Source organism: Achroia grisella, unplaced genomic scaffold (assembly GCF_030625045.1).
Source record: "Achroia grisella isolate CSIRO2021 unplaced genomic scaffold, CSIRO_AGI_Agris_v1 utg1112, whole genome shotgun sequence".
NCBI classification, from domain to species: domain Eukaryota; kingdom Metazoa; phylum Arthropoda; class Insecta; order Lepidoptera; family Pyralidae; genus Achroia; species Achroia grisella.
The window spans coordinates 1301014-1324056 of NW_026712582.1; the positions used below are offsets into that span (position 1 = coordinate 1301014).

General features: G+C 32.5%; 1 protein-coding gene across 1 annotated transcript in view; it reads right to left on the minus strand.

The window, feature by feature from the left end:
- Window positions 1-7819: 7819 nt before the first annotated feature.
- LOC131849771 (neuroligin-4, Y-linked) overlaps window positions 7820-23043 on the minus strand; it is a 145749-nt gene continuing 130525 nt past the window's right edge. The window contains exons 9-12 of the mRNA XM_059199892.1: window positions 19792-19930; window positions 11429-11580; window positions 9504-9662; window positions 7820-9422 (exon numbers count right to left, since the gene is read on the minus strand). Of these exons, the coding sequence (XP_059055875.1) occupies window positions 8570-9422; window positions 9504-9662; window positions 11429-11580; window positions 19792-19930 (1303 nt within the window). The 3' untranslated portion in view covers window positions 7820-8569. The remainder of the gene's footprint in view (window positions 9423-9503; window positions 9663-11428; window positions 11581-19791; window positions 19931-23043) is intronic.

Below are 23043 nucleotides of genomic sequence, written 5' to 3' on the forward strand. Positions count from 1 at the left end.
CTGCGTCTTCCGGTCCGTGGTCGCCACTCGAGAACTTTACTGCCCCAACGGCCATCTATACTAATGTTATAAAACTGAAGAGTTTGTTTGTTTGAACGCACTAATATCAGGAACTACTCGAATTGAAAAATTATTTTCATGTTGGATAGTCAATTTGTCGAGAAAGCCTATATAGGTTAAAACCTATATAACATTTCGCTACGTCCAATAGAAGCGAAGCATCAGTGAAATGTTGCAAAAACGGGGAAAATTATTGATGTTTGAGGGTTTCCGTTGCGTGCGCAGCGCGAACAAAGTCGCAGGCACATCTAGTAAAACATGTTTGGAGTTTACATACAGCGGCATCTAGCATTATTGTTAGATGACATGTTAGCGCAGATGAATAAACTATTACAAAATCAACCATCAAAAAATATTTCTTTGGCATTGTTGAAATGATATTTGCTTTCGCTATACTTGAATACATTAATTTTACACAATCTTCAAATTTATTTTCACGAAATTTTCATATATTTACATAGAATAAAATGAAATCGCTTCATCTGTCTGTTCACTTAAATCTTTTAAAAAAGCGACGGATTTTAATGCAGCTTTTAGCAATAGACACAGTGATTCAAGTCGAAGGTTTTTATGTCTAATACATGTACACCCGGGCGAAGCCAGGGCAGGTAGCTATTATATAATAAATATAATATACCAAGCGTAAAATGCAAAATACCTTACCGTATCTAAACCTGCGAGGCCAGACAAGGCGACAAGGGAAAATTGGACATATCAATAGCTCTCAATTCTGAGCCCATATTTGCATATGCCAATCACGACTTAGCATACAAATCGATTCTCGGCAAATTCTACTACAATAAATTTCATGTAAATGATACTGTGTTCTCTGATGAAACTGTTATTGATGTCAATGATGCGTTCACTGTGGTACGAGCTTCACAACTACATGATTTACAGAATAATCTGGTAAATTTGAGAATATATACTATAGAGAGATGGAGTTAAAAAAATATAGTAAATTAGTTGTTCCGTATTCGGCACCTCCTTAGTCTAAGCAGATTGTATCACCGGCTTGCTTACTGGAGCAAAGGGTGCTCGGTAATACTGGCCACATATAAAAACATGTGGCCACTTAAATTTCGAAAAAAGAATAATAAAATAATTGAAAATAAGAACTGGAATAAAAAGGACGCTCCGTATTTTTAACTATATAAAACATCATAATTAATGATTTATTTAACACAATATAATTGTTTTTATGTTGTGTTATATAGTATCGTAATGCTTTCATATTTAACGATTTCAACAAACATTATGATAATTCAGTTATAATAATTACAACTTAGGGTGAAGAAGATTAAGAGACGAACTTCATAGCATTCCATGAATTCACCGCGTTGAAGCCGGCTCCTTCATGTGACAGAGAAGGAGCAATTCCCAGTACTTGTGATGCAGGTGTAGCTTTAAAGGATACGTCAACACTCATCTTCATTGCTCGATATTTAGATATAACGCTAAATAATTTACTCTCTCTATTTGACTGAATGTAAAATAAAACTGCACTAATTATTGCCTTATGACAACAACAGTGGCCGAGGCCAGACAACTTTGGGCTCAATTACAAATATCCAAGATTCAAATCTGTATGAAAGGAGGAGATGATTTACAAAATTTGAATAAAGAAATGAGGTCATAGATGTCTGCTTAAAAATATGCATAACCTACAGTCTTTCGATATGCTACTCGTACATATATTTGCATGTAAACTCTGAGTAAAAGAGGCTCAATGCAAAAGTAGCCTCGCTGTCGCGTCCCGGAAATTAACTTTGGTGTTCGGGATTTTGTGTGGGGACGAAAATTTTAATTCCCAAGCAAGCTCTGTGAGAGTTACGTGGAGAAGGTTATGTTGAAAAATGTCCGGTATTCACTGAGACGTTAGCTTAAACTTTAATCTTTAAAGTAGGACGAGCAAATTCGTAGTTCTCGGCGAATTTGTTCTTTTTATTCGTCAAAACGATTTTTTAACTCTTCTATTTCTAAATTGTTTTACATTGGTATATTCATTGTTTTGGCTTTCACTACCCAGTATATATTTTGTTTACTTTTTCCCTGGAAACTGCTCTAAACAATTGTTTTAAATATCTATTGCGGGGACTTAATTTTAGTTCGTTACTTTTTCAGACTGTCGATCAGTCTAATATGATTTACCTGTACGGTATTACCATTATATAAAATGTATTCCCCATATCTCCACTCCAACCCTACTAACCTTTTGGACTCTTTTGGTTGCTCTAATTCTTCTAAGTTTTGCTATCATCAAGCGTTAAATGTATTATTGTTATTTATTCATTTATTTCAGGCATCTAGGCCCACATTATAAATATCTTATAGACTAACATACATATAATATAATATTTAAAAACTAATACATTGATATTGTCTGTGTGATCACGGCAATGAAGACGGCAATCTGTCACGGTAGCGCCGATATACCTCACCTTTCGGCCAGTAGTCCTCCTTCATGAAGGTGGGCAGCAAGTTGGTGGAGATCAGGGCCACAAACGCTTTGAAACTCGCGTTTTGTCTCTGTATATATGTAGAAAAAACCTGTCCATTTAGTAGCCTACATTAGACCATTATGCTCTTCAGATTATTTTGTACGCGGTAGACTACGCTAATAAAAAATATGACACATTGGAAGTACATCTTTCATATAATGTTATTTCGCATATCTCGTTGAGAGTTCTCGTTCAAAGAGTAAATAGATGCTGATTCATCTAAATTGGTTAAAATTATTTCATACTAGACAGCTAGCCGTGATTTTAAAATTATAGCCTCTGTATTATTATTATTTACGCAAGTTCTTGCTCGTTCTTCTTATGATGAGACAGCTTTCCGAATGAGCGGTAGATTAAAAAAATGTAATGACTATTCAAAAGTGCTTCAATGTAAGTTTATTTGAATAAATGATTTTCTATTATATTCTATTCTCATGTATAAGCTATATTTCTGTAACGTTTCTTGGAAAATAAGACCTGAAATGAGAGAGTGACATCAAAATCTATTCAATAGTTTTTGCTTAAAAGAGTAACAAACATCTATCTATTCATACTTACAAACTTTCGCGTTTATAATACTAGTAACATATTTACACTTAGATGATAAGACCCCTCCGATCGATCCACCGTCCAATTCAAACGGGGATCGAAATTACGACGGCCTGAGCCGAGGTTCGAACCCCTAGTGGTGCCCTCAGACTAAAGTCGTATCCGTCAGGCAGGAGTTGGCCTTCAGCCGCTCCATAAGTCCTTCCGCGGGCTTGGAGTACCATCTGCACTCGCCCCCTAACGTCCGGTGAATCTGTAAAAGCCAGCTGCGGCCAACAGCATTAGAGTAGTCCGAAAAAAAAAGGTGATAAGTTATGGAAAACTGTTGTTTGTAGATAGTAAATAAGTAAAATTATTATAATGATATTATAGTACGTTCTACATATACATTTAAAGCAATGCAAGCTCAGTGCTGCAACAAAATTCGATACTCCGAAATTGCAGTTCAACTGTAGTTCTCAAATCGAGCGTAAAGCGCTTTCGAGATCGCCAATCCAGCGTTGTCATAAAACATGGTGCCCATCAGTGAACTATCTCTCGTTATTATCAGAATTAATGAAAGTTTACGAGTTCGCGTGCTGTAAACAAATGTTGAGCCATTAACTCTAACGATGTAATTTTCTGTTAGCGAGCCTTACGTGTGCAGTGTAAGTGATGGATGAGGGGCGGTTATTAAAATTGATTAAGCTCATGTTCAGGTTGTGGTACATTTTTCGGAAGCTACTGGATATATTACTTATTTTTATAATATTTATGGAAATTTCATGCGTTGTAAAGCTAATCATGTTCTGATTTTGCCAGGGTGTTTATATCTTTGTTTAAGTATTTTAAATCTAAATATATATAACTCAAAGGTGACTGATGTAATGATCTATCAACGCACAACCCAAACCACTGGATGGATCGGGCTGAAATTTGGCATGCAGATAGATGTTATGACGTAGGCGTCCACTAAGAAAGGGTTTTGATTAATTCTACCCCTAAGAGAATAAAATAGGGGACGAAAATTTATATGAAACTTCGTCAATTTTAAACCGATCGGGCTGAGACTTTGCTGCATAAAGCTACTATAACGTAGCCATCCCCCAAGAAAGGATTTTGTTAATTCCACCCCTAAAGGGATAAATTAAAGCGAGCGAAGCCGCGAGCAAAAGCTAGTAGTTAATATTCGAGTCTTTTATTTTAATTTTGTTCCGTAAGAACATTTTAGAAAGTATTAGAAAACCAATAAAGACAAAGATTAATCAAATCAGTTAAACGTACATAACTTCAGAGCAAATTATTATACAAACTGTAGTTAATAACTAGCTCACACTACTACTACTATACTACTACTATATTAAAATAATATAGAATTAACGACCTCTCTGTAGATGTGGTGTTTGCCCGAAATCATAGGAATTTCATAGTCGGAGCGCCACACTAATATATCTATATTGGAACAACGTGTCTGTACTGTGTGCTTTCAGCGTCTGCTAACTTTCCTCGGTCACGTGGCGTTCCCGTCGGTAATTAGATAATTTGGAGAAATGTATAATACTAGACCTCGTGGACCGAAGAATGGATAGGGATAGTGTACCTGCACTATGAACTGGTTCCGTTCGAGATACCATCAAAAGGATAGAACATAGAGATACTTCGAGAGTATTACTTAGACAAGGATTTCAGGTGGTCGCGACCCTCAGTCTTGATAAAGAAAAAGATATATCTAAACACAATCAAATCTTAACTTTATTAATATCTAATATATAAAATTCTCGAAACGGCTCGACTCATTTTGATGAAATTTGACATTTATATACAGTAGGTCTGAGAATAGGTTTATAACTAATTTTTATACCCGTATGTGTTAAGGGTGACTCACCCCAAATTTTTTTGTAATTTTTTTTTATAATGTGGTATTTAAAAATATATACAACCGTTTTCACCCGTCTATCACCAACTCCTATTTTTTAATAGCGATTTTAATTTATATGGCAAAACAACGGCTAGTAAATATATATTAACTTTATGATAGCTATTAGATTCCATTTCGCTTATAACTTGTACTATAGCCTGTACTCCGACAAAATTAATGTGAAAAGCGATGCCCTCCGCACCTCTGACTTTCCGGATAAACACGGATATCGTTGGAAGTTCGATTGGTATCTTAGGAACTCTCGAGACACCTGCAACGCTATTACTCATTTTTGTGGTACAGTCGAATTCATGGAAACGCTGAAAGCAAAAATTCCTTTTTGTACCTGTGTTGTATTGTATTTTGTTGATTGATCAATGTAATTGTGTATCTACTTTTTTATTTTTGTTCTTAATATACCGAACTGGACGGTAGGAAAAAAAAAATTTCATGAGCGGCTAAAATGTCCTACATGAATAAGTGATTTTTGAATTTGAATTTGAATTTTTTTATTTTCGGGTTCGAGTCCTCGCACGACACAAACATTTGTATTCATGAGTATGATTGTTTGTATCGGTCTGGGTGTTTTCTATGTATAATATGTATATATTAAAAAAAAAAACAAAAAATATCTATGTATATGTATCAGTTATCTAGTACCCATAACACAAGCTTTAGCTAGCTTAATTTGGGCCTAGATGGCGCTGTGTGAATTGTCCTGAGATTATTATTATTATATATATGTACAAAAATAATTTAACTTAGATTTTATAAAAACATCATCAACACCAGCTACTATTATTTCAGGCGCAATCATCTTACTCTGTAGTTGCGTATGGTGAGATTAGGTAGTGTAATGACAGGATATAAGAGGCATGATATCTTAGTCTTATATATATGTAGAATGACAACCCTTGAGTAACACGGGCATCACATGATAATATGATGACAGTTGGGCTGTTAGTTTGTTTACCATTCTAAACACAAAATCAATGTCAAGTTGTCAAGTAACCGTGGTAAATTTGATTTGCTTAGTTGGCACTAGAATACATTGTATAAATTTGTCAGATTTATTTATTTATATACCACATTCTCAATTCAATTACTTTAAATTTATTATCTAAATAAATATTGTGGTATTGTAATTAAAAGTTAAAAAAAAAATACTGAATTGTATGAATTTGTCAGATTTATTTATTTATAAACCACATTCTCAATTCAATTACTTTAAATTTATTATCTAAATAAATATTGTGGTATTGTAATTAAAAGTTAAAAAAAAATATTACTGAATTGTATAAATTTGTCAGATTTATTTCTATATAAACCACATTCTCAATTCAATTACTTTAAATTTATTATATAAATAAATATTGTGGTATTGTAATTAAAAGTAAAAAAAAAAATTGGTACTGAAATTAAGATTCGTTTACTGGACGTGGGAGTGATCCCTAAGTCGCTTTCTCAACTTTAAAATTTCGTTCGAATTTTCCTCATCTAAATATTTTAATGTTATTTTAAAATATATTCATTATTTAGTAATAATAAATTCAGAAATCAGTAATGTATTCCGGGAAAAATAAATATATAATAAAATTACCGTAAAATTTTTCATGTATTTATTTTATTAAAATTTTTAAGTCTGCATCTTAGTACGACGTATTTGTACAGACTTGACCGATGTTTCACTATAATATACATTTAATGTTAACGTAAAGTGTTTTGCGATTATATCGGATTAACTTTATCGTATAATACAACATTGTAATTACAGTATCCGGTAGATATTAACAAAGCAAACGGTTGTTCTCCCCGCCTATCCTGAGCAAAGGCGAGATGTAACAATATTGAAAACAACAAAGCAATCTTAAATATCGAGTAGAAGATGAATAAAAAAGAAAATGTATTTAAATATTGATCGAATATAAACCTACTAGAGACAATCAAGATTCTCAAGAAACAAGTCTCATGATCAAGAAGATTTTAGAAGTAAATTCAGAAGAATTACCAAAGCAAAAACTATGCAATAAACTGATAATTACTTTCGAATCTTCAAATCGTAACAAAATAGACTAAAAATCTCCAAAAACCATATTAAACATAATAATATAAAAATTGATTACTGAAGTAAGAATTTCCATATGAGAAACTTATTTTTGAAATAATAAAACAATTAAGAAATTACTTGTAAAATCTCATAAGACAACAGTCTGTTTTATGGCGGAAATTATACACTCAATACACGAAAACTTTGCCTTGAACACGTGTAAATATTCATAATAGATTTTAACAAATATGTCGGGTACGCACTTCTGCGCTTGTATTATTAACATATTCCAGAACTTTGTAAGTCCACTGTATACGAAATGCGTATTTTTGGAACATTTTCATGTAATTCAGTCGTGGTTCGAATAAAACATGGTAACGATTTTATTTTACATCTAATATATACATATTTACAAACACTTTGGTCCGTCTATGTTAGAAATAAGTAGAATAATAGCGATTGAAGAAATAACTGGTATTAAAAAACGTAATATAGTTGAAGAAATTATCACTGGTGCAAGTTACATAATTATATTTGTCTATTGAAAAGAAATTACAACAAATGGCTTTCGGAAGACATTGTAATAGATGGAAGACAATTTAAGAAAATAATACTAAGCAACGAATAGACATAGACAATTACGTGAGCAAATGAAAGGTAGAAAGAAGAAATAGAAACAGATATTATGAAATAAGTTATATAAATATTGAATTTAATATCTTAAAACTGCACAATGACTGTTTAAAGCAGTTATTAAAAACCCATCAAGATACAACAAAACTAAAAAGAAGAATCCGAGTTTAAAAAATACCAATTACTTCTTCAGTCGACAATATTACAAGAAATCGGAGACACAAATAACTGATTTTGTTCGATGAAACTTTTATTGCTTCTAGTTAATAAATACTGGGCGACATTAAATTGGTGTCTCGTATCTACTAAACTCCTTAATAATTACTTCACAATCATTACAATTAGCCCAATTCATTAAATTTATTCTTGTTAAAAAATTGTATTAAATCAATTTCAAAATAGATTGTTCATTACATTCAGATACACTATCAAATGTTACTTTTAAAAATGAAACATTCGATCCTAAAGATTTATTTATCCTAATACCATTTTTCATCACATCAGCTTCATCAATAATTCTTCTAATAAAGATTATAATAATTGTAATTAGGATGGATATGCGCCTGAGCTGCTGTACTATATACAATTTTAATATTTAATTACTATATACAGTCATTTACACCGTTAAATATTTCAATATTGTCCACTATTCAATAACTATAAACACTGTCTGTTTTCACTGTCTAGTATACCAGATATGAATATTACCGAACGTAATATATTGTCTAACCCTTCAATTTCAAGCGGCACAGATTCACTTTCATTTAAATGTCAAATATAATCCGTAACACACTTGAGAAGGTCCGGCTCAAGTCACACAATTTCATCATGGTGAACTACATCACTGCAACTGCCGGCCCGTTGCAGTCAGGCACGCTGTCGTCACACTCTCAACTCCTCCATTGTTACATTGGATTTCGCGTTCAGTTGCGTATTCTTCTTTGTTAATGTACTAGTATTGATCATTTGCATTTGGTGAGCCGATAGCAACGGCTGATTCTCTTGTAGCTGACCACTCGCTAAAGTGTTGATGTTGCCTTTCCCTAATTTTGGAGGAGGCGGTGCTCGTGGCAATGTTGCCATGCTTGCTACATTATTACTCGGCAGATCAGCAAACTCTGGAGGCGGCAGTTGATGATGCGAATGAGTGTGATGATGACTTAGAATCGTGGCAGGATCATTTTTTAAACTCGTCTGATACGATAAAGCACCCTCAAGATCACCACAAATGTTATTTGGCATTTGTCCGTTCTCCACTCTTTTTTTTAAGTGAGAACCATTTGCGTGGCCATCTTGCCCGTTCATTCTTGTTTTGTCTCTCTGATAGTATACTCCAGCAAATATTAGAACATTTAATATTAATAAAGAACAACCGATAGCTATAGTTACACTAAGGGCTGTCGAGTAAGCAGCAAAGCCATCTTCGGGTGGAGACGCTGTGGCTCCATCTGGTTTATGTATTTCAGCTTCCACTGTACTTTGTGTTGGTGGTGTAAGACCGATTATATTGAAATTCACTGGTGATGTAATATTAATAATACTTAGAACAGGAACTTTGGTTGCTAAACCAGTGTCTGTAATCACTATGTCAGTTGTTTTTTTGAAAGGCGGACTATATGTTTTAAGTGTAGGCTGTAGAGACGCATCTTCGTGGTCGAGTTGATGGTGAGAAGACGGTACATCTTCACCACCTGGACGGTGAAGATCGGGTACCAAATTTAGCCAAAATGACAATCTGTTGATAAAAAAATTACATTAACGAAAATTTGCGAAAAATAAACTTTTTTTTTTAATTATATCAATGGAAATTACATACCTATGAGCTCTGTAGTGATTCTTTAATTTAGATTTAGTGTCTATATTCAAGTATTTCTTGTGGACAGCTTCATAAGCAGTCCACTCCATATTCTTCATCCTAACACGTTCTTGCCGTCCTGCTCTGATGGGATCGCTCTCCTGCGCCTCATTTGGATTCCTATTAATAAAAAAATAATACATATTAATCATCTTATTTTGAGATGCTACTGCAGTAGTCTTAACTAATAATACTGATTCTTTGCTCACATTGTTATTAATATTTGATGAGCTTGGAATACTTTTGATTTAACATCTACATTTTTATTTTCTTTAATAAAACACCTATTTTTATGATATGATCTGCCTTTGCAGACATTTAAATTTTTTTTTTAAATCTAATGTAGTATAAAAGATACATGGATATAGATAATATAAAAAAACAATCTTTAATATGCTTTAATTGACGAAAATATATAAAATCATCGCAAACCAATAATGTAATAGTATTGATTTAAATAAATGGCATAGTCGATCTTAATGATACAATATTAGATTGGTTTAATAGACTTAATGAATATACTCTCAACTTTATACTGAAACCCATAAAAAAACCATTACTCTCATTACAGACTGATATCATTAAACTTGGAATTAAGACTGGTTTATTTCATTCCGCCATTGGCAGCTGTTAAAGAGTGCTATCAGTTGAATATGATGTGCACAAATTTGGACGTTAAAGCGTTAATAAAAAAACTGAAATTAAAGTAAAATGTATCAGTAATTAAAAAAGAATGTACCTATATGTATATATTTATATGTACATTTTCTGTAACATCATCTTGTATTTTTTTGAGGTTATTAAATTATTCCTCAGTAGCAATAATAGTGCTATTAGCATGCTGGTAATAAGCAATGTTATTAGCATACTCGTATATACGATATGGCAAAAAATTTGCATTTAATATTTCAAGTTTATGTAAATTACATATATAAACTGTATTCTTATAGTTTGTCGCTAAGTAAAACCTCAATTTTATGAAAAATGTTCCAATCACCTAGTAGTACAATCATTTGGTAGTTTTGCCTGGAGAGTTGTCCGGGAGTTTTGAAATATGGTAATCTTATAGATTTCGATGTGCTCTTTGGCGAATTTCAACTTTGCCACCTCGTGTCTTTGCCGCTCGCGCCGCCGTATAGGAAAAATGGCGTCTAAAAACAGTTTTTTGACAATATCTCCTTTCCGACTCATTTTACTATCAAAATAGCTACATAATAAATTAAACTAGAGAAAATTTCCTACAATTTATGTGTCTTCGCTAACACATCGGAGTTTCAAAAGAAACCCAAATTTACTTTTAATATTGAATTTTAATAATTATTGTTAACAATTTTGAGGAGACCGAATGATTTTTGTAGACGAAGAAAAAGTGAGAGAATACAAAATAACGCAGGTACATCGAAAACAAATCCAATACGCCTGTGAACATTTAAATAGCAACTTTTTGCAGTTAAAATAGATTGCGTTCAAGAGTGTTAGTGAAGGAGTGCCGGAACATCTTCCCGCCACCTTGAAAGGCTTCTTTCAATATTTAAAATCCTCTTCATTTGGTAGAATAGTAATAACCTTTTTTCTTTTAAAATTAATAATTTTAGCTTACGGGCGCCGCAAACTATTACAGTCGACTCTCCCTGTATTTGACCGCTCCCTGTACTTGACCACATTCTCTCTCTGTATTTGATGCGGATTTTCAATTTTTTATATAAAATTTCGGTCTCGTTTTCTTCGGTTTTCGGTAAAATTGTCATTATAATGCGCCAATAATTATAATACTTCTTATCCCTAATTCTTCTATCATCAACCCCTATTTTTTAATGCTAATTTTAATTTATAGCAAAACAATGTTTGCCGTGTCAACTAGTAACATATATAAATTCTAATCTTACCCAGTTTTCGCGAAGTTGCCCCAATACAGCATAACGGACTCCGATAAGGCCACCTCGGCCTTAGTATAGTTGCGGGGGAAATGCGCCAGCCCGCCCACCAACGGCGCCCCGAATATGTACGGCAACTCCTCGCCGTGTATGCAGCCTTGGCGCTGTTGAAATGTTTAGAATAGTTTATATTCTGAATTGCGTTATTTGTAAGTTAATTGGAAGTATGTAAATATAGTCAAATTTACGGTTACTATTTATAATTTAACTAGCTACTATCCCCGGTTTTGCACGGGTGTACATGTATTATATATAGACCTTCCTCTTGAATCACTCTATCTATTAAAAAACCGCTTCTAAATTCGATGCGTAGTTTTAAACCTCTTAAATCACTCTATCTATTAAAAAACCGCTTCTAAATTCGATGCGTAGTTTTAAAGATTTAAGCATACATAGGGACAGACGGAGACAGCGACTTTGTTTTATACGATGTAATGATAATAATAATGATATAGCCTAAATGACCTATCTAATAGTAAATTGGACTCTATTTTCTGCAATCACCCACTCATCTGCGTGTAGAAAATATCTGATAGTAAGAGGTATATCTTATATATAAAATTCTCGTGTCACAGTTTTCGTTCCCATACTCCTCCGAAACGGCTTAACCGATTCTCATAAAATTTTGTGGGCGTACTGAGTAGGTCTGAGAATCGGCTACCATCTATTTTTCATCCCCCTAAATGTTAGGGGTAGTCCATATATATATAAAGTCGCTGTCGCTGTTTGTCCGTCCCTATGTATGTATGCTTAAATCTTTAAAACTTCGCAACGGATTTTGACGCGTTTTTTTTTTAATAGATAGAGTGATTGTAGAGGTAGGTTTATATATATAATACATGTACACCCGGGCGAAGCCGGGGCGAGTAGATAGTAATTTATAAACAAATAAATATAAAAACTTTCTATTATATTATAGTGAATAGAATAGAAAATTATTATTAAAATGAACATTGAATCAATTTTGAATAATTATTACTTATTTTTTTATTCTACCGCTCATTCGGAAACTTGTCTCATAATAAGAAGAACGAGCAAGAAACTTGCGTGTTGCTCTTTTAAATAATTTAGTAGAATAGAATAGAATAGAAAATCATTTATTCAAACAAACTTAATTTAAGCACTTTTGAATAGTCAAAAATTTTTTTTTAAATCTACCGCTTATTCGGAAAGCTGTCTCATCACAAGAAGAATAAGCAAGAAACTTGTGTGTTGCTCTTTTAAACAATCCTTGTAAGTTCACAGTTTACAAGTCGAAACGTGTGAATACAAACTACCAACCAGCGCTAGTTTATTTAGGCTCAAATATAAAAACTCAAGATTATATCAGTCGTAGTGATAAGAGCAGACCAGTCTCTACAAGCAGCACTCGTTCACGAGCATGACGGATGAGCCAGCCATCACTTCGCTCGACCATATTTTGTGGAGCCCAATGACTTAGTTGTAACTTTATCTAATAAATATGAGGTTATAGCAACGATTTTATAATATCAAAGAGTCCAACAAGAACAAACTTTAATAACATTGGAATTTCACCGAGTTATACTCGCAAATATAATTATTCCACATTTCAAGTTTAAACCCAGGCTTGCTATTGACAGTGAGAACCCAAAAGATTTATTAACTTGTATAGGAGTAGGAGTGGCTTATCGGTTTATGAAGTCTGTTTGATCTATTAAATATGAATTTTTTTATAATATATGATATATCATAATAACATTCCGTTTTTGTCCAAATTTCTGCAGTCTCAAGACAAAGATTTACGACCAATGTGTATTGTCAGTGATGACTTACGGCACAGAGACGTGGTCGCTAACTATGGGCCCCATGAACAAGCTCAGAGTCACTCAGAGGGCAATGGAGAGGGCTATGCTCGGAGTTAATCTGAGTGATCGAATCAGAAATGAGGAGATCCGCCTCCAGCAAGGTGGGCCGACGATCTGGTCAATATCGCTGGAAGGCATTGGATGCGAGCAGCGCAGGACCGATCGTCGTGGAGATCTTTGGGGGAGGCCTATGTCCAGCAGTGGACGTCTTCCGGGCTGCGATGATGATGATGATGAATAACATTCCTGGATAATTCACACAGCGCCATCTAGTACCAAGCTAGTGTATCAATGATACAATATTTTGTTAGGCTAACAATTAGTAACCACTGTATTTTGTATTCTCACGTTTCGAATTGGAAATGTAAAGTTACAATGATTATTTAAAAGAACAACAACGCAAGTTTATTGCTTGTTCTTCTTGTGATGAGACAGCTTTCCGAATGATTCTAGATAGACATCTCATATAGATGTTGTAGCATGTGATAATTATCTCTATATCTATATCATCTATATAGATGGCTATTCAAAAGTGCTACATTACTAACATTAAATTAGAAAAAATAGTAACAAATAGTTCATCGACGCCATAAAAAACATATTTATTATTACACACTAGCTGACCCCGCGAACTCGTTACTGCCTCAAAAATGTTTTTTTTATACCACGTAGTTGGCAAACAAGCATACGGCCCATCTTTTGGTACCGTAGGCTATGGACGCCTGAAACACCAGGGATGTGTGTTTTTGAAGTTTAGTTAAGTAATAAATTTCTGAACACACCCAGATTTACAGATATCAGCAGTTTGTATGGGAAAATAAAATTGTTGTTTTTACTATTTTACATGCAATTTCTTTATCTTTTATCACCGTTTAAACCTTCATATATATATATAGATTATTATGAAAGATAACTGACAGGCCGAAGGGGGTGGTGTATCTGCGCTACCGTGGCAGATTGCCGTCGTCAGTGCCCTGACCATAGAGACAATTTGAATTTATACTTTATTATTATTTTTTATGTATGATAGTGGTTTTTTATGTATGTAGAAAGGTATTTATGATATGGGCTATGTAGCTGGTATTAAAAAAAACCTTTTTGGTGTTAGTCACATTCAAACTCTCTACTTTCCGGTATAAGTCGAGTTCGTTGACTATTACGATCTTCTACGAGCTATTAACATACGACACTAAAATATTTGATGACCATAAAGAAAGAATAGCTTCATGAAAACTCTATGGAGAAGATTAAAACGTATAAAGTTTTATATAATTATATCGTAATATTCTATACGGCATATTCTAATATGTTTTATTCGCTACTAGCTATCCGCCCGGCTTCACACAGGTGTACGTGTATTATATATATAAACCTTCCTCTAGAATCACTGTACCAATTAAAAAAACCGCTTCGTAATCTGGTGCGTAGTTTTAAAGATTTAAGCATACATAGGGACGGACAGACAGCGACAGCCACTTTCTTTGATCCTAAAACTATTCTATTAACTTATCAAAAGAAAATAAGGTTGAGACTGTAAAATAAAAATAAAAAAAAAATTAGATAAATTGCCAGTTCTTTTCAAAACTGAAGTATCTAGTCAAACTGGATGGAAAGAATAAAAGTAAAAATATCGATTACCATATGTATCCGAAAGTAGATAGTAAGTAGTAAATTATTAAGTAATATATAACTTAATAATTTTTGACCTTGTTTACGACTCTTGACTATATTATATCAAAAAATATCGTAAACAGATGTTTCCACAAAGTATATTTCAATCCTTACTTAATATTATAAATGAGAAAGTAACTCTGTCTGTCACGCTTTCACGCCAAAACTACTGAAACGAAATGAAACTTGGTATATAGATAGTCTAGAACTTGAGAAGGGATGTAGATTACTTTGTAATGCGTAAAAAGGGTTGAAAGGGTAGATGAAAGGTTGTATTGTTATAAAGCTAAAAGTTTAAAACATATTTTTAGACATTAATTAAGTATAATCAAAAGAATAATCAAGGTTATTTAAAAACAAAGTGGGTAAAATAAAATAAGGGATGAAAGTAGGTATAGAAATTCGCTATTCGTCGTCTATTCCACGCGGACGAAGTCGCGGGTACAGCTAGTATACAATAAAAACTCTGTGAGACCCAAAAATACAAAATGATAGAGTGAAATCTATACATACTATAAACAAATATGTTTTTTTAATATAACTTTGCTAATTCAGATTAATTATTCAGTTATGAATGTATTCACAATATTCACATATATATACGCAGTATTACACAAGTGTTTGCAATTTTTTTCTATAGTAATTAACATTTTTTTGTACCAACTATGAATATCTGTGTATAAACGAATAAATGAATCGATAAAATAAACAAATATGTGATTTGTTTAAATAAAACAGAAATATATTAAACATACGACGACCTCGGTGGTCTAGCGGTCTAGCACACCGCTTAATGTCCGATGGTCGCGGGTTTGATTCCTCGCACGGCACAAACATTTGTATTCATGAGTTTGATTGTTTGTATCGGTCTGGGTGTTTTCTATGTATAATATGTATGTATTTACAAAAAAAAATATCTATGTATATGTATCAGTTATCTAGTACCCATAACACAAGCTCTAGCTAGCTTAACTTGGGTCTAGATGGCTCTGTGTGAATTATATTATATTTTAATTTTAAAGAAAAGTAAAGTTACATTAATAACAATAAAATAAACATGTGACTTGTTTAAATATAATAGAAATATATTAAACATATTATTTTTAAACAAAACTTATGTTACATTAATAATAAGAATGTAATAGTTTTGTATACTACATTCACTATGTTCATATCAAATAAGGAAAATAAATCTATTATAGGAAATCATTTCATATCTTCTGATTATTATAGGTAAAGGTAAATACGAGTAAATACTATCGCTTAATATTGTATATCGCATGAAATTGGATTATTGTGTACTGAAATAGTGGCATATTTGCTTGATAACGTAAGGGGTGTGTTTTGACTCATTGTTTCGGTGTTATCTATTTATATTTACGAATATTATAAATGAGAAAGCAAATCTGTCTATCTCTCTCGCTTTCACGCCTACTAAACCAATTTTATTGATATTTGATACACATTTAAAAAGGGTTGTAAGGGGATGAAAGAGGAGATTAAAGGTTGTATGGCAGTATCATCATTTTTAAAGCTAGTAATTTAAAACTCATATTTTAGGCTATTGATTAAATATAAATAAAAAAAAGGGTTTTAAGGGGTTGAAAGAGGACATAAAAGGTTGTAACTTGAAATTTATTTTTTAGGCTATTGATTGAATATAAATAAATATTAGATTCAAAGTTTGTAAAAATGTTACACTTACGGAGGTAAAATAGGGGTTGAAAGTTTGTTTAGAAATTCGTCATTTTTGAAGTTAGACTGATGAAACTTTTTTCTTTTGCTTTTTAGGTTAGATTTTTATATCATTTTTATTATAACAATGAAGAGATTTTCCTAATAGATTCGCCATATGTTTAAAATAGTAATTAACAACCTTGAATAACTCACATAGTACATGGGCGAAGGGAATTGTTAGTAATGTGGACTAACAACTCCATTGCTACCAATAATTTTCCTAGACACACGACGATTTAGGTCATATGGTCACCCATCCTTTTGATATAAGTGTTACTGCAAACACAGTGTAACAGATCTTTGAGTAAGATTGAATAAGAAATGCTCATTAGTATCAATCGTCTAATTACGACTATTATAAACCTCATTTATAGCCTATTCATTTATTTCTATTAATTAAGGTTTATTTATTAATAGAAAATTTAATTAAAGACTAATTACATTGTATGTATAAATCTTGTTTTATTTTTTAATGGACGAAGCGTTGAAATTAACTTTGTTTTTCAAAAATGAAAGTAATCTAAGTTATACCTTATTACATCAGCTACTAGCCAAAAAAAGTCCCGTCAAAATCGGTCCAGCCATTTCAGAGATTCACCGGAACAAACAGACAGACAGACAAAAATTATAAAAAAAATGTTATTCTGGTGTACCGTATTTATATTCATGTGCATGTAGTAAAACGGATATTTCAATATTACAAACAGACACTCCAATTTTATTTATATGTATAGATGTATGTACAGTCGTCCGAAGGCGGGGCCGATAGCTAGTCATATATAAAGAATAGCAAAACAGTTTTATACTCACTACACTCTCTATCTACGCTGTTCACATTCCACTACTATACACGGCTCGTGTAAACCTAGTTAATTAAAAGTCCGAAACGTCAATTAGCCCAGTACCAATTTTCTAGTATCAATTTACTGTCTATTTCTGACCATTATTGGGTTGCTATCTAGTTATCGTCTATCGAGGCAAACGGAGTAACTTGACTTCAGTCTTTATTAATAACAGGCTCTTCTGCCTCCGCACCGTCCATTCTATCCAGACCTCCATCCCAGTAATAATCATTACATCCGACGAACCCTTATAAAATGGAGCGACATCCTCTACTACCGGAGCGACCATTCCAGCGAGATCCCTCATCGAGAGCAAACTACTGTGTCTGACATGTCTTCGCATATTGCCGAGTCTATAATTACTTTGCTTAAAATGAAGTTAGTTGATCGTACCGAAATCGTACATGTGCGGAAATTACGTCAGTAAAATACATATTGTATACCTTGTTATAGGGGATTAATGTGGGGTAATTAGGTGCTTTTATGTTTAAGGGTATGATACAGATTGGTCATAAGCCGCTTTTAGGTTTATCCGTACGTTAGCATCTACATGTTCGTTGTCTAGTGAATTAACAGGGTTCAAATAATAATGGAAGATATACCAAGAGTTCTGTCTAAGTCTCAAGATGTTTGAGTTCGATTTCTGTATGGGGTATACTATGAATTAAGAACTATTTATAAAGAAAATAAATTATGGATCATTGAGGTATTATGGTGTAAAGGCGACGGATGAAAGATGAATGCAATATATATGCAACTGAAATGAGAATGTTGATCTCTTTGGATGTGTGGTGTGCTATTAATGGATAAGTATTATAAAGAATGAATACATTAGACAAACGGAAGTGATGAAAGTGGCACCGGTGTCAGAGAGGCCTTTTGAAGAGTAATCGTCTATCATGGTATGGACATATAAATGCGTAGGAACGAGGATAATATTTTAAGAAGGGTGTTACATATGAATGTGGATGGTTATAAGGGCAGAGGAAAAAAAAAGATTATTGGATGATTGTGTGAAAGATGATATTTTGTGATAAGAAAGGATGTATTTACAAAATAAATAACGCGATGACTGCGAACAGGGATGAATGGAAGCGAAAAACATATTACGCCGACCACAAATAAATGGGATAAGGAAGAAGCAGATGATTATAAAGAAAATAAATTAAAAATTACGCTGTAGTACATTGAGGTATTATGGTGTAACATGATAGAGAAAACGTGACATAACCCACAGTATACATTCGTCACTTATCCTTTAATCCACTATATTTGTCTCTGTATCTCTTTATATTTTTTGTTTGTTTTATTATATTACCCACAGTATTATATAAAAAAAATCAGATAAATCAATATCAATATATTTAATTATAATATATATAATCAATAAATTTATTATTATTATTATTATTATTCTGCTTAGCCTGGAACTGGATAACGTTGGGTGAATTGTCCAGGGATATTATATACCAGGGATGTATATATATATAGTAGATATATATCATATAAATGTAAAATATTCTAATAACTCTTTTAGAATAAAATATATATCCGTTCTTTACCTTCGCGTTCACCGTGAGAGAGAAGATAAGATAAGGATTTCATTCACCATTGAGATACAGTTATTAATTCGTGAAAGATAAGGAACTGATGGACACATTTTCACATATATATTGTAATAAAACTACTATAGATTATACACATGTTAATAAATCTCAATAATATTATAAACACGAAAGTTTGTGAGTATCACGCAAAAACTACTGAAAGAATTTTGATGAAAGTTTATAGTAATATAGCTTATGCATCGGAATGACACATAGGCTGTATCTTTTATTAAATTTAACGTGGATGAAATCGCGGGCACAGCTAGTGTTGCATAAATTAGAAGTTGTCTATAACCTAAACAATCTATGGTTATGACAAACCACGCAAAGTTTATATAGATGACATTGTTTATCAAATATATTTAGGACTATATCTCTATTACATCGGTACATCAATGTTTGGTTTGTTAGAAATTTTGAAAGTAATTATATAGATGACATTGTTTATCAAATATATTCAGTTTATATAGATGACAAATATATTCAGGACTATATCTCTATTACATCGGTACATCAATGTTTGGTTTGTTAGAAATTTTCCATGCCTACCTCCGCCAGCGGCGAAGTTAGATTAATATTCAAATTAAATTGATAGTTCAGAAACTGGTAGACATTGGAATATGGAATATTACCTGAGGGTAGTCTCCAAACTTGCTCTGGTAGTCGAACACGTACAGATACGAGTTCCGTCGTAATGCTGAATGCGTGTCTGCGGTAAGCACAATAGGTGCGACGACTTGCGCATCGCTGAGTGCTTCCAGTGTTTCATCCCTTTGTAACAACAAAATTATCATGAGAACTCTGTCTATGCAAATTACTAGATATTCTTTAGAAATAAAACCACTTGAGTATGAAAACTGAAACACTAGTGTCCCCGTATTAATATTTATCTCTCCTTCTTCTTATCTTATCCTCTCTCACACACACACACATACATACACAGACAGTTTGCAAGTAAATGATAAGTAAAACCACTTGAGTACGAAAACTGAAACACTAATGTCCCCGTATTAATATTTATCTCTCCTTCTTCTTATCTTATCCTCTCTCTCACACACATACATACACAGACACTTTGCAAGTAAATGATAAGTAAAACCACTTGAGTATGAAAACTGAAACACTAGTGTCCCCGTATTAATATTTATCTCTCCTTCTTATCTTATCCTCTCTCATACACACACACATACATACACAGACACTTTGCAAGTAAATGATAAGTAAAACCACTTGAGTATGAATACTGAAACACTAGTGTCCCCGTATTAATATTTATCTCTCCTTCTTCTTATCTTATCCTCTCTCTCACACACACACATACATACACAGACACTTTGCAAGTAAATGATAAGCTTGAGTTAATATCTTATTTGATTGTCTTTTTATAAATTGTAATTTCAACCATTGTGAACTGTAAGAGGAGGGAACTAGTACCTAAAATACAAGTTTCTACTTAGTTTAGGTACCAGGGAACAATTTAAATTGTAAATATTGGATGCAAAATAAAAATTGTTAATTTCATAAATTACTAGCCGTGCCCGCGACTTCGTCCGCGAGAAATAGTGACCTTGGGAAAAAAATATTTCATAATCTAACCCCAAAAAAACTAAAGAAAAAAGTTTCATCGTTCTAGCTACAAAAATGATGAATTTTCATACAAATTTTCATCCCCTATTTTATATAAGGGTATAATTTTACAAACTTTGTATGTCATATTTAATCAACAGCTCTAAATATAATTTTCAAGCTTCTAAATGACGATACTTCCATACAATCTTTCATCTCCTCTTTCAACTCCTTACAACCCTTTTTTCACTTCAAGAAAAATTTTCAAATTTCATTTATATCGGTTCAGTAGTTTTTCGTGAAAGCGATACAGACAGACAGACAGAGTTACTTTCCAGACACCTTGAGTCTTAGCTCACATTTGTACGATAGCAATACTTCCACATTGTCTGTAAGAGATTGCTTTGAGTGGTAAGGTCACATTTTGTCAATATATTTTTATATTAAGTTTGTTTTGTAATTTTTTTTTGTGTACACTAAAGAGTTTTAATATTATTTTCACTATTGACTCATTTTCTTAGCTTTTGCTGTTTTTTACGCTTTGTGGCGTATCATTATTAATACTTACAATCGAAATTTTGCCTTGACTTTTAAAGCTTACTAAATTATTATCTTATCGCAATTTGTTGCATTCATTGTTCAGAAGAAGTAATCTGAGAAACAAACAGATAAAAAGAGCTATTTTGTTTTTTTTATTTCATTTGTAAAATTAGACTGAATTCTAAAAAGTCGAGGTATGTTTACTTTTAACTGGTTCATATTTACTGAAATTCTTTGAGTATAATTTAAACCCGTTTGTGACTTCTAAGTTTAAATGGTTAAAAGCGATGATTGTATACCAAGTTATATATTTTGTAACAATAAAATACTCACATTCTGTTTTACCAAAAAAAATACCCTTTTTCATTTATGACAATTCTGTTATTAAAAGTAAGTATAAAATAAGAACCATTTAACATGATAGCCAACAAATTCCGGAAAATATTTGTAATGCTTATCCCGTGATTTAAAAAGGATTTGTTAGAATAGGACACCGACAATGAATATTGTTTTGACTTTTCGAAATGGATATTTAATTTCAACGCGGCTTTCAAATGAAAGTGCCTCAAAAAACGAATTTAATAAATTAAACCCGTGGGCGATGTTGTACATTTTAAAAGTTTTGGTTGCGCGGTATCCGTTTGCGATATAATTTTTGGAGTTACTTAGTTCATAATTGATAGGGCTGTTACAAGAAATCTTATTTATCGCCTCCCCCCCCCCCCCCTTCCTCTTTACGAAATTACTTTTGTAATTTTTTTTATTAATAAATCAAGTTGTACTATAATAGTAATCAAAGGGTGAGTACAAAAAAGTATATATAAATAAAAAATAAATAATTAATTACCATTTATGGTTTAAAAAAAAAAATTAAATAATAATTATATTAAATAGTAATTGAATAATAGTAATCCCAGTACAATAATACCAACAAAAAAAAATTATTGTCTTTGAAAATGATAATCATTTTGTATATATGTACATTTACATTTATTTTGTGAATTATAGTTATATAAATAAATAAATATATATTTTTTATTGAATATAACATCAATAGACACTAATCAATAGTCAAGATTAAACTGATAATATGGAATATGTAAGTTAGATGGTAATTCCATATTATATGGAATTAGAGTTAATCTGATTGGACTAGAAACAGCCTTGGGAACTTGAGTTTTGAATGAACTTAATGAAATAAAAATACCATGCATGAACCACTATTGCCATGATAGTTGATGCCAATGTTGATGTGTGAGGTGACTGGTCATATCAGAAGAAGAATGTAAGAAAGTAAGAATAATAATATAAGTACACATAATATGGTAAGAATAAGTATGCACGAGGAAATCTGAAACTTGAACTAGTAATAAAGAAGAGATTGTCTTGGTGTGGATATGTCATGCAGACATTTCTGTGAGGATTATTATTTATAGAAGTTATGCATTTAATATTGAAAGGAGAAGACTAAGAAAAGATGGATGGATGGATAATGATATGCATAAAAAAGAAACAACATTTATTGACAACCATTATAAAATATAATATATATGCACATATAAATACACGGACACTCATATACACATAAGAATTTACGATTGGCAACATGGCCGACACGCAGCATATGCCGTAACAGCTAACTGTCTCGGCGCTGGTATTCTAAAAGTAGAGTACGCTCAGATATGGCAGCTCAAAGGAACTGATGGCGAGGATGACGTACTCTGCCGACGTCAAATAATGGGATAAACGCACGATAACGATGACAATACTAAAAAAAA